The sequence below is a fragment of the Trachemys scripta genome, chromosome 24 (genome assembly GCF_013100865.1).
Source record: "Trachemys scripta elegans isolate TJP31775 chromosome 24, CAS_Tse_1.0, whole genome shotgun sequence".
NCBI lineage: Eukaryota > Metazoa > Chordata > Testudines > Emydidae > Trachemys > Trachemys scripta.
In genome coordinates, this window is record NC_048321.1 from 6,809,827 (window position 1) to 6,824,663 (window position 14,837).

Sequence of the window (14,837 nt, forward strand, 5' to 3'; positions counted from 1 at the left end):
CAACCCTGGGCCAATGCTCAAACCACTGAGCTATCCCTCCCCCTGACTCAGCCCCTGGCTGGCTGGGTGGCTTGGGTAGATTTGAATGAATTGAAGCAGTTGGTTTGGGATGGGGTAGGGAATCAGTGCTTTAGGATCAGCATGAAAAAAAGGCCCTGAAACGGGAAATGCAGCCAAGATTTCCAAAAGGGGACCGATGCTGCTGGCCTCGTTTCTGGGGAGCCAACTTCAGACACTTTTTAAAGGACCTAGAGAGCAGGTTCACAGCTCTGCCTGATAAACAAGGCCGCCTTAAGGCATCTGAAATTGGGCACCCAAAAACTCTGGTTGCTGGAAAGTCCTGGCCTATATTGCTGTGTGCCAAGCAACGCTGATATCCATTAGGTGTGTGTCTGTCCAGCTGCAAATGAGCTGACCTGTAACGATTATTGGAAATCTCTTAATGGAATTATTAGCTCATCTTTCTCCTCTCTTGTGTGTCTTTATTCAGAGAACAGGGTGGAGTCTTGCTACTGGAGCTCTATCTGACAACTCCAATGCTGCCGATACCCCAACCCAGTTAAATCTCGAAACGGAGAAAAACAGCTACAGAAGAAAAACTGGAAAGGCAAGTCAACGCACTAGGTGGAAAGACCCACAGATCAGGTCAAAACAAGATAAGAAAGCACCAGCCCTCTGCTCTGTTGACATAACCTCAAGGCTAGAGAGAAAAGGACGTTGGGTAAAGAATTGAGAGGAATCAGGAGATTCCAGACCACTGATAACGCGAGAATTAGCCAAACAACCCCACTGACTTTGCTTTTTTTATTTTATGACTTAAAAATACTTTTTGTAGGAAAATCTTTGCTCTATAGATTGAAGGGGCTGGGAACATACATTTTCTATAATTCCATCAGGCTCTTTTTGCAAGTTCTGTCCTTGTTTTGTTTTGAGTTAAATCTCTCCCCTTCTTTCTAGCTTATTGTTACTTTTCTACACTCAGAAAAGCATTGAGACGCCAGTTGCAGACACACCTTTTTTTATTTTTTAAAGGTGATTTTGAGCTATAATTATCCAAAGTGTGTACACACACACACACACACACACAGAGAGAGAGAGAGCAGGTGGAATATTGCATTTCATCAATGCTGAGTAATTGAATTTAAAACAGGAAAGGAAGAGGGATTGGGATTAATTTGCTTTGAGGAAATTGATCAATAAGGGATAGGCCAGGGATCAGTTTGGAATCAGTTTTTTTGGGGAGGGGGAAACATTTAAAAAACCAACTTTCATAGAAACTTCAAAGTGCCTAACAAAGATTTTTTTTTTTTTTTAATACCTTGGATTGACCAAGCAGAACTAAATAGATTCTGGAACAAGAATTAGACTGTTTTAAAAGGAGCTATTTATTATAATCTTATCCTTTTTAGATGTACTTTTTTTTTATTAATTTGAACAAATTTAATGGGAAGGAAGGGGAATCTAAATTAATAGACAGGAAGAGGAAAGCGCTCTGAACCGGATAAATGAATAAGAGTTCGTTTTGCTTAAAACACACTAGTTTTATATCCTTGAAAGGAACATAGTCCTTGATTGTTACTGGACAGACTTGACGTGTTTGTAAAGGCTAGGTTGAGACGTGGGGATTTTTTTTTTTTTTTTTTCAGAAGCAGGTTGTGGTGGTTGTTGTTGGTTACCCCCCTCCAGTCGTGTTCAGTGGAATCGGCTTCCCTGAGAATTTGTAGAGTCAGGGACGGGAGCGAAATACGTGACAGTCAGACTGCTGCGGAAAGTGAACCGGGATTGCAGCTGGCGCTGCTTGCCGGAGAGGGACCAGCCCGCGCGATCCGCTCCCTGCCCCGGTGAATGTACTAAGGACACCGAGGGGCACTGTGGAAGGGGTTTTGTCTGGGCCAGATGGAGCCCCGACTCGAGCAGGTGGATCCCATGGCTACGAAAGGGGACGATGTAAACACGGAAGTCGCCACACCTGAAATCTGCCAAGCCCCTCTGGGGCTAGAGGAGGACACTGCTGGCATGGGGGATGAAACCCAAGCGGCAGCAGGGCAAGGCCGTATGCTGAATGGGCAGGGGCTAGGAAGCCCAAAGGGGATTGGGGTAACGCATAGCGAGGAGGCTCCTTCTGGGCAGGGCAGCTCGAGCTGCCAGCAGGCCGCAGGCCGGGAGCATGAGGACACCCCGAGGAAGGATCCGTCCCCGAGAGCAGGGCCCAGTGACGAAGCCAGGCAGCTGGAGCGTGGGGAGCCAGAAGGAAGAGCGGACCCCAAAGAGAAGCAGCCTCCCCCGAGTGGGAGCATCCAAACGGGAGGTGTCGACTCCCCGCCGGACGACCCCATCTCCAGCCTTAGCCCAGGCGCCGCAGAGCAGGCGTCTGACGCCACCAAGGCCCGGCCCCCAGCCGGCGAGCCCGAGCCTGACTTCTACTGCGTGAAGTGGATCAGCTGGAAAGGGGAGAGGACACCCATCATCACCCAGTGTGAGAACGGGCCCTGCCCACTCCTGGCCATCATGAACATCCTGTTCCTGCAGTGGAAGGTAGGTGGGAGGCCCAGGACTGCCGTTCAGAGCAGGGGCGCTGGGCGCGAGGAGGGGGCGGTAAGGACCTAGAGATCGAATGTAGTTCATGGGAGAGGCTGCTATCTAGTGGCACGGAGGAGGCTACTTGTACTGAGAGGTTGGATGGCCCCAGGGTTAGGACACTGACCTAGCACTGGGAAGACCCAGGTTCAAGTTCCTGCTCTGCCACAGACGCTGAGACACCAGTCATTAGCATCTCTGTGCCTCAGTTTCCCCAGATGTAAAATGGGGATAATAGCCCAGCCCCACATGGGTGCTTGAGGCTATAAAGTGCTCAGATACGATGGGGCCCAGATAGGTATCCAGGACACTGGGGAAACCTGCCGCAAGGGGGAACTTAATGGGTGGTGCTAGCTACCTGCTGTTGTGCACGTGTGGGAAACGTGCACCATGCTCCTCAAGCTGCTGTTGTTCTGCAGCCGCTGAAGCGCTGGCGTTCTGAACTCCCGTTGTCAAGGTTCTTGCCGGCGCCAGCCCACTGAAGTTGGTGGAAAGACTCCTATTGCCTGCAGTGGGCTTTGGAGCAGCCATGGGTATCCTGGGATGTGTCTGACATTACGGTAAAAATAAGTCTAGTCAAGTCTCATGCTTCAGGGCACCTGCTGGCTACTGCCGGGGTCAGGAAGGATTTTTCTACCTCCGTGCTGGGTTGCTAGGTAGCATGGCCCAGTGGATCAGGGCCTGAACTCGGGAAACCTGGGTTCTATTCCCAACCCTGCCGCTGATTTGCTGTATGACCTTGGGCAAGTCACTGCCCCGCTATGTGCCTCAGTTTCCCCATCTGTAAAATGGGGATAACACGACTGATGTGGTGTGGGAAAGCATTTAGCAATTGATGGATGAAAAGTCCTGTAAGTGCCACCTTATGGTGGGGTGGTTGTTTTATTGCCATCTTCTGAAACATCAGGTGTTGGCTGGTGGTGGTGTGGGTTTCCCGACATGGTTACGAGGGCTAATGGTCTGAATCAGTATGGCAGGAGGCAGACTAGATGGACCAAGTGTCTGACCCATTATGGCTGAAGCGGGGCTACTGGGTTAGCTGGACCATCTCATGTGGCATGGCAAATCTATGTAAGGATGTTATTGGTATTGATTATCCCTGTGCCCTGATTCAAGGGGAAGCCTCGAAGGTCAAAACAATGCTGGGAGAAAGGGTCCTTCGCTAACTTCCCCACCCCCCCTCTGTCTGCAGGTGAAGCTCTCCCCCCAGAAGGAAGTGATCACGTCGGANTATTGATTATCCCTGTGCCCTGATTCAAGGGGAAGCCTCGAAGGTCAAAACAATGCTGGGAGAAAGGGTCCTTCGCTAACTTCCCCACCCCCCCTCTGTCTGCAGGTGAAGCTCTCCCCCCAGAAGGAAGTGATCACGTCGGACGAGTTGATGGCGCATCTCGGTAAGTGGTGAATTCAGGAGAACACCTGAGGGGACTGGGCTTCCCGGAGCTATGCTGTGCTCCTGGGGCGCTCAAGATTCCCATCCGCTTCTCTGGGAATTCTAGGTACACAAAGAAGAAAACAGGACCGGACCCTCCTGCCTGCTTGTGTGGGTGCCTTTCTCCCCTGCCCCAAACGGGAAACGGGCTGCATTTAGTGCGTCTCTGTTCTGTTCCCCCCACCCCACTCCCTCCATCCCAGTCTTCATCCCCTGATCCCATCAGGACCATGCTGCAGGGCTAGACAGAGAGCCATCAAAGGGGCCTTTCCATTGAGCCTGTGCAGGAATTGCCATCTTCACCATAATCTAGATCCAGCCCACGCCCAGGGATAGGCCAAGCCCTTGCCCTGGTCCTAGAGGCAAAAAGGATACGCCAGTTCCTGTCTCTGCCACAGACTCCATGTGTGACCTTGGTCAAGTCACTTAGCCTCTCTGTGCCCCAGTTTCCCCATCTGTACAATGACGATAATAGCCCTGTTCTGGCTCACGGGGGGGAGGGGGCTGCAAGGATAAAAATATTAGAGAATGGCGCCCAGGTATTACGGTATTGGGGGACTAGATAAGTACCATCCATCAGTAATAGGGACTGGTGTTTTCTTGTCTCAAAGGCGACTGCATCTTATCCATCAAACCCCAAGAGAATTCGGAAGGGCTGCAGCTCAACTTCCAGCAGGTGAGACCATCTGGATCCATCCTCCCGCCACACACACCTGCTGCAGAGTATCGAGGGAGGTCCGGGCGGCAGGGTTTAAAAATGCCCCAGTGCGAGGGGGAGAGACCTCGCATGCTGCAAAAGGAATCTGCAAATCAGGGAGCTGTGTAGCTAGCAAGAGTAGTCTAGCAGTTAGAGTGCTGGACAGGGACTTGTTCTGCCATTGGCCCGGTTGATGCCCTTGTGCGAGCCATTTAATCTGCCCAATGCCTCAGTTTCTCCACCTATTTAAACAAACAAAAACCCCAATGTGTGTGTCTATATAAAACAGGGATGGGCAAACTGTCGTTCCCGAGCCACATGCAACTCTTTTACAATTAGTGTGCGGCTCGCGGAGCCCTCCATGCTCTCCCCCATTCTCCACCTACCAGACTTGAGCCCCGAACCCCGGCAAGTGCCTCCCGTGGGGCAGAAGCCCCAAGTCCTGGCAGGTGTGCCCAAGTTCTTGAGCTTCTATAAATCGTTCTGTGCGGCTTGGAGGGTCAGTGAATTTGGCCAGCCCTGATATAAAATAAAATAAAAGTTATTTAGATAACACTTTCCATCTGGGTTATAGGGATTAAAAAAAATTCCACGCTCACATTTGTTGCTGGTGAAGACCAGATAGGTGCCTGAACGCTTAGATAAGTAGCAGACTAGTTGATTGAGCAGGCAGCGGCGGGCAATTTCAGAGCCGCATGCTGCTCCATCTTCCTTCGCCCTGCGTCCACACTCAGGATGCCTTCCACCTCTACGGCACTTTCCACTAGGGTGAGAGAGGAGCCACTGAACCTAAAGGAGAGTGTTGGCCCAAGAACAAATGGGGATTAAACTGGCCAGGAGTCAATGGAGACTGGAAATTTAAAAGCGGGTTTCTAGCCACCAGAGGAGGGAGGTTCTGGACCAGCCTCCAATACGAGGGGGAAATGGCCTACCTAGTGTTAAGATGGAGCTTGATCAGTTTCTGAACGGGCTGACGTGGCAGGGTTGTCTGTGCTAGCAGGGACTCTGGACTCCGTGACCCAGAAGGCCCCTTTCAGACCTGTGTCCTCCGTTCCACACGAGCATCTTGTCTGGATTTCGATCAGCTGTGCAGCCTCCTTTAGTTACTGTATGCAGCACTGGTTACCCCAGCCCCAAAAGGATAGGGCAGAACTAGCGCGGGGTTCAGAGAAGGGCGGCGAGAATGGCTGGAGGCCTGAAAAGACTCTCTGATGGAGCGAGATTGGAAACATTGAGATTGTTTTACCTTACAGAGGAGGCAAATGGGGGGGAGGGATAGCTCAGTAGTTTGAGCATTGGCCTGCTAAACCCAGGGTTGTGAGTTCAATCCTTGAGGGGGCCATTTAGGGATCTGGGGCAAAAATCTGTCTGGGGATTGGTCCTGCTTTGAGCAGCAGGTTGGACTAGATGACCACCTGAGGTCCCTTCTAATCCTGATATTCTAAGAGGAGACACAGTAAAACCATATGCAGTAGTGAATGGGACAGAGAATGTCGAGCAGGCACTTCTGTTCTCTCTCATTTATTTGAGAACAAGGGGACAGTCGGTGAGATTGAAAGGTGGTAAATTCTAAGCTAATAAAAGGAGACGTGATTAACCTGTGGAACTCATTGCTGCTGGAGGCCACTAAGGCCAAGAATAGAGCACAGCTCAAAGAGGAGTTGGGTGTCTATATGGAGAACAAGTATAGCCAGAACTAGAATAGCTAATGCTGACTATATGAGCACTGGAAGGGAGACAGAACTTCAGGGCTGAAATCCATCTCGGTAGGGGCTAGGAGGAACTGTTCGGGGCGGCTGGTCATCCCACTTCTGCCTCCTGTGGGGTTTGTGCACCTTCCCCTAAGGCATCTGGAGCTGGCCATTGTGGAAGTTGGGATACTGGGCTTTAGGTGGGCTCGGGTCTGATCCAGGCTGGCCAATCCTATGCTCAAAGCCCTTTGCAAGCACTAATGGCTTGTCTACACGGGGAAATTGATCGGCATAACTAGTGCCGAAGAAGCTCTTCCGGAGCAGCTGTCCTTGTGAATGCTCAGTTCCAGAATAAAAGTGACTTTATTCCAGAATAATTACTCCGCTTTGGAAGGGCACTGATTATTCTAGAGCAGAGTGACTCTTGTTCTGGAGTGGAGCGTCCACACGGGGAGCGATTCTGGAGTGGCTCCTCTGGTCAGTTTCTCTGTATAGACAAGTCCTGACTGAGTCTCACAGCTGCCCTGCTAGGAAGTTTATGTGACAGTAGTGCCCGATTCGGGATTGGGACCCCATTGTACTAGATGCTGCGCAGGCCTCACAAGAGACGGTCCCTGCGCTTGGAGGACACAGATTGGTGAAGTGAGGGGCCAGAAAGAGAACCCGAGAGTCCCGACTTCCAGTTGGTACTGCTAGGAACGCTAGCCGAGGATCAGGGCCCCCTGCACAGACAAGTCACAGAGGGACTCTCCCTGCTCTGGAGTGCTTATGAACGATGTGACGACAGGATGAAAGAGACCGACAAGGCAGGGATAGGAGGAAAGCCGGAATCCCAGCCCCTCCCTTGCCAGGGCTCCTCTGTCTCCTATCTATACAAGGTGCTGTCCTCTCTCTTTCCCGACTCCAGAACGTCAACGATGCCATGATGGTCCTGCCCAAACTGTCCACGGGGCTCGACGTGAACGTGAGGTTCACGGGCGTCTCCGACTTCGAGTACACCCCGGAGTGCATTGTCTTTGATCTCCTGAACGTCCCGCTGTACCACGGCTGGCTGGTGGACCCGCAGGTGAGCGCCGTTGCTGGGCATCGAATGGATACAAGCCAGAGCCGGTGTGTCGGTGCATGGAGGGGGTGGAGCAGGGGAGGGGGAGACAGCGTGATCTAGTGGATAGAGTCCTTAACTGATCCTTGTAGCACTGACTGGCGTCTCCAGCTCTGGCACTGCCCTGCTGGGTGACCTTGGACAAGTCACATCCCTGCCCCGTGCCTCAGTTTCCCCATTGCAAAGTGCTTGGAGATCTGCTGGTGAAAGAGCAATAGGAAAGAGCTAGACGGCCTTATGGTTATTATAAGAGCGGGGACAAAGGCAGCTGTAAATTCAGAGGGGGTTTTAGGAATTGACGAAGCTGAAGTCCCATCCAGAGCTTCTTAATTCAGTTTCTTATGGCTGCTGGTAGCTGGGAACATCGGGGGGGACAACGAAAGGTTTGGAGCCCGCTCAAGGGCCGTCACTCCACACAGCGGGGTGACACCCGTCCACGTCGGCTCCAAGAACAGAGGGGACGGTCTGTGGGAGGGGACGGTCTAGCCGGGCAGGAGATGGTGCATTCTGTCTCTGCAACGTTGTGGGTCGTGCCAAGCTGACGGCAGTTTCGGCCCCGACTGCGGAGGAAGTCGAGCCCAGCCCCCAGATAGCGGGAGAAGAGCAGAAATATCTCTGGGACCAAGAGCCAGGGTTTGGGTCGATGCTGAGACACAAGGGCGAGCGGGTGGGATGGGGGGTTTGCAGGTGAGATCCTGGCCTCGCTGAAGCCGACGGCAAAACTCCTGGGGGCTTCAACAGAGCCAGGCTTTCTGTGCCTGTCGGCTGCTAGTTTGAATCCAGCCGGGCTGGTAGTGACCAAGCACTCTGCCCCCCCGGAAGGGGGCTCCGGTCCCATTTTCAGAGCAGATGTGTCCGGATTGCACCCCCAAAAAGCCACCAACCTAAGAGCCGCCCTCGTTGGCTGCCCAGCAGAGAGCTGAGGATGGAGCGGGCCACTCTGTCTGAGATCTCCCCATACAGAAGGATGGGCTGCCTTCTTCCAGGACAGGTGGGGGCGGGGGAGCAGCGTGGTGGCCCGGCTGTCCCAGATCTGGGAATAACCAGGGGCCCCGGTCTCCTGTCTCCTTCATTTACAACTTAACACCAAAGGTGCAGCTAAAAGACCAATGGCGACACCAGGGCAGGTTTGCCCCATTGCTGGGAGCGGCACAGAGGGCAGGCAGCCTGCACTGCCCCTTACTGGCCCTTACTGGACCCTCTGGTTCTTCGGCCCCCCTTGGGGCTTTGCAAGGCAATGGATAGCCAGAGCGCAGGGCTGCACCAGAACCCTGGATTGGGTGCAGGGCTGGCCCTGCTTGAGGGGAGCATCCCCTTGAGGGGCGGAGGGGCAGGTTGCACGGGCATTAAACTCCCTGTGCACCGTCCTCGCTGGCGCAAAGGGGCCGCAGGGTAGCGACCGGTCAGGCCTGCGCTTTCCCTTCTGGTCTGGCTTAAAAACCCCCTGTCGGGAGCCCTCCTTGGGCCATCTCCTTCCCCCTCCCCCCTTCTCCCCCAGAGCCCGGACGCGGCCCAGGCCGTGGGCAAGCTGAGCTACAACCAACTGGTGGAGAAGATCATCACCTGCAAGCACTCGAGCGACCCCAACCTGGTCACCGAAGGTAAATCCCCATCCCCCGGAGAGCTCAACTCCCGACCTTGGCACGGGGGGGACCTCCTGAGTGCTGGGGCTCCCCTGGCCTTCGGGGGCTCCTGACATTGTTAATGGAGGAGGAACAACGAGCTGATTATCCTTTTAGCTGTACCTCCCCCGTCCTACAAGGCGCCGAGCGCCCCTTCCCCCCCCCGCTGAACACCAGAGGGCACTCGCCCCTCGTTCAGGGCATAGTGAAGGAAGCGATTTCAGATCTGCAATGGGGTAGACCCCGTGGCCAGATTCACCCCTGCACTGGTACGGGGGGGGGGGTAAAGTCTCCCCTAATCAGGGGTTACAGAAGCCTGTGCCACCCTCAGGGGACCCCCCCGTGTGCCAGCGGAAGAGTGCAGAATAACCAGGGTACAGGCTTGCTCACGGGCAGCGAGGAACTGGGGTTCCCCAGGGAATCGGAGGATGTGCACGTGGCTCTTTGAGGGGCCTGGCTGCGTTGAGGGCGGGGGTGCTGCAGGTGGGACACTCCCCCTCATCCCATTTCCACCAGCCCACCCAGTGTCGGCAGGTGGGAAAAGCTCAGGGAGGAGCCACTCTGCGCCTGGCTGCGTTTCCGTTCAAGGCCTTGCCGGGTTGCCCTTGCTGGCGTCAGACAACCAGGCCGTCAGGTTGCGCCCAGGAGGGTTAGGTGGGGACGAGGCATCAGAGCCATTTCCTGGCTGTCTGGGCAAATGCTGACTCCGCTACAGGCATGGAGGGAGCTAAACCACTGCTCGGCAGAGCACCTGCACCCCACCACCCCAAAGGTATTTCCTCCCAGCCCCTACCGCTGCTCGGTGAAGCTGCAGCGTGTTCGCTCTAGGCATGTGCTTCCCAAGCTGTGGGTCGCTAGGCAGAGTGGCCCAGTGGGTAAGGCGCTGGATTGGGACGCAGGAGACCTGGGTTCCGTTCCCTGCTCTGGCACTGAGCAAGTCCCGTCCCTTCCCTCTGTCTCTGGTTTGGTAAATCGATTTAGCTATGGTCAGTCAATTTGTAGGAGCAAGCTGAACCGGTTTCACACCCAGCATCGGTTCACCCATGCTGAGCACTGGTCTAACCTGCCTCTTGCCCCCCCCCCCCCCCCGTTCACACCTGCACCCCACCCCAGCTGACAACTCGTTTCTCCGCCCCAGGCCTGATCGCCGAGCAGTTCCTGGAGTCCACAGCCACCCAGCTGACCTACCACGGGCTGTGCGAGCTCACGGCCGCCGTCAAAGAGGGGGAGCTGAGCGTCTTCTTCAGAAACAACCACTTCAGCACCATGATCAAGCACCAGGTCAGCCTGGCCCCTTCCATAACCGCTGCTGCGTGCATTTGCGCTGGGGAGGCTCCAGGAAAGGGTTAATGGGCTACTGAAGGCCCAAATAGAGACATTGGGGAAACAGAGGCACGGCTGCTGCCCCAGCATGGCCCTTTATGGCCCAGTGCGGCATTTGTGGCAGCCGTGCCTCAGTTTCCCCATTGTCTCTATTTGGGCCTTCAGTAGCCCATTAACCCTTTCCTGCCTTGCATGGAGGCTTGTGTGCCCCACTAGAGGTGGGGTGATGGTGACCCCTTGATTGCGACGTCCCCATTGTGAATCACAGGCTGCTGCTCCGCCCGCCCTCCGAGGGCTCTCAAGTGGACGCTGTCTCTTATTCATCTCTCCACAGGGCCACCTATATCTGCTGGTCACGGACCAGGGCTTCCTGCAGGAGGAGAAGGTGACGTGGGAGAGCCTGCACAACGTGGATGGGGACAGCTGCTTCTGTGACGCGGAGTTCCACCTAAGCCACACCCTGGGGAAGGAGGCGGCCGGCAGCTCCCCCCAGGAGCAGAGGCAGGTGGACCAGGTAGGAAACAAACGGCTCAGCGGAGGCCCGACTGCGCTGGGAGGTGGTTAGTTACAGTATTGTAGCTGAGTGGTTCGAGCAGAGGGGGCTGGGCTTCAGGACTCCTGGGTTCCTTTCCAGCTCCAGGCAGGATATGTGGCCTAGCGAATGGAATTTGTAGCTCCCCTGCTCTTCTGACTGAAATGTGTCACCTCCAGGAATCGGTATCTACTGTAGCAGGATCCTTATCTTTAGGACAATGTTGTCTAGTGGTTAGAGCGGGGTGACGCTGGGAGCCAGGGCTCCTGGGAGCTGTCCTGGGTGGTCAGTGAGTGAGATAGGAGCTCAGGATCTCTCTGGGTGGCTCTGTCTCTTAACGCCTCTGAGCTTCCATCCCCCCCTGCGCACACACTCCCCATAGAGCAAGGCTGATAGAATCTCCGGGGGGGGGGAGGGGGGGAGGGGGTCATTGCGGACAGGTGACCTAGCCCAGAGCCTCCGAGCCTTCCAAACCCCCCTCTCCCGATAACCACTGCTAAAGTGAATTCATGCAGCAGCCTGTTGAGACTGACGTACCTCCTCAGCGACTTGTCTCTAGTTCCTGCCCCTAAGTGTTTTGCAGCACTGTTAAATGACTGCTGCGTTGCTCCCCAGAGGTGGCCGCATGCCAGCGCTGGGCGAGTGAGCCCTCTTTGCACACCTGCTGCGTTGCTCCCCAGAGGTGGCCGCATGCCAGCGCTGGCCGAGTGATCCTGTACGTGCACAATTTGTGTAGGGCTTTGGAACCCTCTGGGATATAAGATCTCCTCCTCTTCCGTGTATCTCACTCGCTGGAAGTCCCAACACTGACCACGTCTTTCCCCCGCCCCCCTTGCCCCCAGGACTACATGATAGCCCTGTCCTTGCAACAACAGCAGCAAGGCCCCTCTGCCCTGAGCGACCTAGAGCTTGCGCGCCAGCTGCAGCAGGAGGAATACCAGCAGCAGCAGCAGCAGCCAGCGACGCCTCCTGCGCAGGTAATGGGCCCTGGCCCCCCTCCCAGAATACATTGCAGCCCCATCCCACTCCCCTGCTGGGAGGACCTTCCTTCCTCAGGGATTCCGGGGAGCCTGTCAGCGCTGCTCCTAGACCGGCCAGCAGGGGGTGCTGTGGGGGTGGCACCCTCCTACGGCGAGGGAGACTCGAACTCATGCCTGCATGGTGGGTCCATTCCAGCCTCCCTTTAACCCTCCCACCCAGGAGTTGCTCAGCCCGACCGTCCCCCTTGTGTGGGGACGACGCGCCGGTCACACTCGGTGGTGGTGGGACTGCTACCCCGTCCTGTGCAATTCTGTCTCCTCCTCCCCACGGCCTAGCTGCGGCCCGCAGGCCTTTGCTCCGTGGCGGAGGGCGGAGCGGGGATCCGCGGCTTTGCATGGGAATCTAACTCCAAAGCCTCCGTGTTCTCCTCTGCAGCAGCTGCTGCATCTCTCAGGACAGCGACTGGAGCCTGGAAGTGAGGCCGGGCACCTGGGTTCTGTTCCCAAGCCCGTGGAGGGTGCCAGGGTGCAGTCCTGGAAATGGGGACCCATTGACTCAGATTCCTAGCTCTGGGAGGAGTATTGCCTAATGATTAGAGCAGGGAGCTGGTGCCAGGACACCTGGGTTCCATCCCTGGCTGCGCCAAGGCCATGTGCCAAGTCACTTCCCCTCTCTTTGCTTCCATTGCCCCCTCCTAGGAGAGGCTATTGGTGGGGAGGGGAATGGGACTGTCTGAAAAGCACCCTGAGATCGCTGAAGGCAGCGGCTGCTTTTTCGTCTCCTTGGTTTCAGGGGAGAGCTCAGCCGTCCAGCCGGCCGGCCGGGGAACGCAGGCAGAGACACAAGCAGGAGTCGGACTGCGTCCTCCTCTAGAGCCGCTCGCCCCCTGCCTACTGCTTTCGGACCCCTCGCCCTCCCACGGTCCTGCCGCGTCACCGTAAAGACTCCCAGACGACAGCCCCTGCGGGGCTCGCCTCACCTCGCCTCCGGTTCCCCCGCCTGCCGCCCTCCCCAGCACAGGACCCGCGTCCCTAAGAACTCGGTCCTGGCTCCCGCACTGCGGGGGTGAAACCTCGGGCCGTGCTGCTGGTGTTTCCCCGGCCCCTGGCCTGTACATCGCAGCGCGTTGGGGCCGGGAGGGACCTCGCAGGGCAGAGTCCAGCTGGGCTGTGCATCGCCTGGGGTTTCTCCTCGCCCCCGACGCCCTCAGCTGTACCTCGCACTTCTGAGCTCTCACCAAAGATGCCGAGTGTTCTCCTCTCCCAGCTCACGCCGGGGCCAGGCCCGGGGCTGCTCTAACTCCTGCTGGCACGCTTTGAGCTTCCTCCCTGCAGAGCTCTGTGGTGGAGGCAGAGTTCAGTGATCAGAGCCCGGACTCCTGGGTTCCATTTCCAGCTCCGGGAGCGGAGTAGGGTCTAGTGCCTAGAGCAGGGTGGGGCTGGGAGCCCGGACTCCTGGGTTCCATTCCCAGCTTCGGGAGCGGAGTAGGGTCTAGTGCTTAGAGCAGGGTGGGGCTGGGAGCCAGGACTCCTGGGTTCTATTCCCAGCTCTTGGAGGGAAGTGGGATCAGTGCTTAGAGCAGGGTGGGGGTGGCAGTGGGAGCCAGGACTCCTGGGTTCCATTCCCAGCTCTCACCCTGCCTTGCTGGGGGATGCTGGAGCAAGTTGCTTCCCCCCCCTCCCCGTTCCTCCATTTCTCCATCTGATAAAGCGGGGGGCAGAGGGGAGAAAAGGGGGGATGGGACCGGTGCACCCACTCCTTCCTCAGCTAGAAGCAGCTGTGATGCTGTGAAAACACAGAGGCTTATTTAACAGGGACGAAGCGGCAGCTGCCAGCCTCCCTCGGGCGGGGGCAGCTAACTCACCGAGCGTGCCAGGCAGCTGCCCGGTGCCTCTCGTGAATTCAGTGCAGGATCTCTGGGGCAGGGGGAGCACTTACAAAGGTGGAGGGACACCCGTGTGTCCCTCTCCTGCCGCAGGTGCAAGGAATGCTCTGCACGGCCTTAACACAGACAGGAGAATGCAGAAGGTCCCTAGGGTGCTAGCCCGTGAGTTGCTGCCTCCTTGTTTCGATTCTCATGGCAGGGCGAGCGCAGAATCCGAACAAGCACATTTTTCCGCCCCTCCCCCTCACTGCTCCTGTGTAGGAGCCGATCCCATCTAGTCTCCCCTTGAGCAGGCCCGATCCTGCACTCAGCGGTGCCGCGGGGAATTCGGCGGGCAAGGCCGTCGGCTCTAACTAACTAAGGCAGCGTTGGCTGAGGAGCGGGGGGATCTGTCGGGTCAGAACTCTCTGTCCAGCCCAGTGACGGGATCCGAGCTGCAGGAAGCGCATTTTCAGGGTGCATTGAAATAATTACAGAGTAAAGCGCTCAGAGCGTAGGAGGCAGGGGGTGGGTTTGGATGTAAATTCCTTGCTGGCGCTTTCCCTTAGCCCTCTCCGCCATGGCAGCGTCCTCCCTCCAGCAGGGATGGGTTAAACCAGGCCCTGTGGAACACAGCCCGAGGAAGGATGGTGGGTCATTGCCTGGGCCGAACCTCGTTGGCATCAGCAGCCACCTAGCTGGGTCGGGGGAGGCACTCGGAGCTTTGCAAGATGCTGAGTGATGCAGGACACTCCTGGTCTAGCAGCAGCCAGCAGGATTTGCAGCTCGAGGGGGGGAGAGTGCGGTTACCCCGGCTCCCGGATCACTGCACACTGGATCTCAGTGCCTCCCAGGGAGGAGGAGAATTGACCGAGATGCTTGTGGCCATTCCAGGTCAGCGGTGGCCGAGCCCACAAAAATGGCCAATATCCCACAAAAAGCATCTCTTGTTCCCGTCCTTTTCTGGTTCTGCCCAATCCCTCGTCCTCGTCTAGACAGCCTCCTCCCCAGAAAAG

At 56.3% G+C, this 14,837-nt stretch overlaps 1 protein-coding gene across 1 annotated transcript; it reads left to right on the forward strand.

Annotated features, from left to right (window-relative positions):
* Window positions 1–492: 492 nt before the first annotated feature.
* On the forward strand, window positions 493–14,831 carry MINDY1 (MINDY lysine 48 deubiquitinase 1). The gene is made up of 9 exons (XM_034757018.1): window positions 493–2,535; window positions 3,914–3,971; window positions 4,621–4,685; window positions 7,305–7,463; window positions 8,998–9,100; window positions 10,260–10,402; window positions 10,779–10,958; window positions 11,819–11,953; window positions 12,750–14,831. The coding sequence occupies exons 1-9, from the start codon at window positions 1,897–1,899 to the stop codon at window positions 12,828–12,830; spliced, it is 1,563 nt and encodes a 520-aa protein (XP_034612909.1). The 5' UTR covers window positions 493–1,896; the 3' UTR covers window positions 12,831–14,831.
* The last annotated feature ends 6 nt before the right edge of the window (window positions 14,832–14,837 follow it).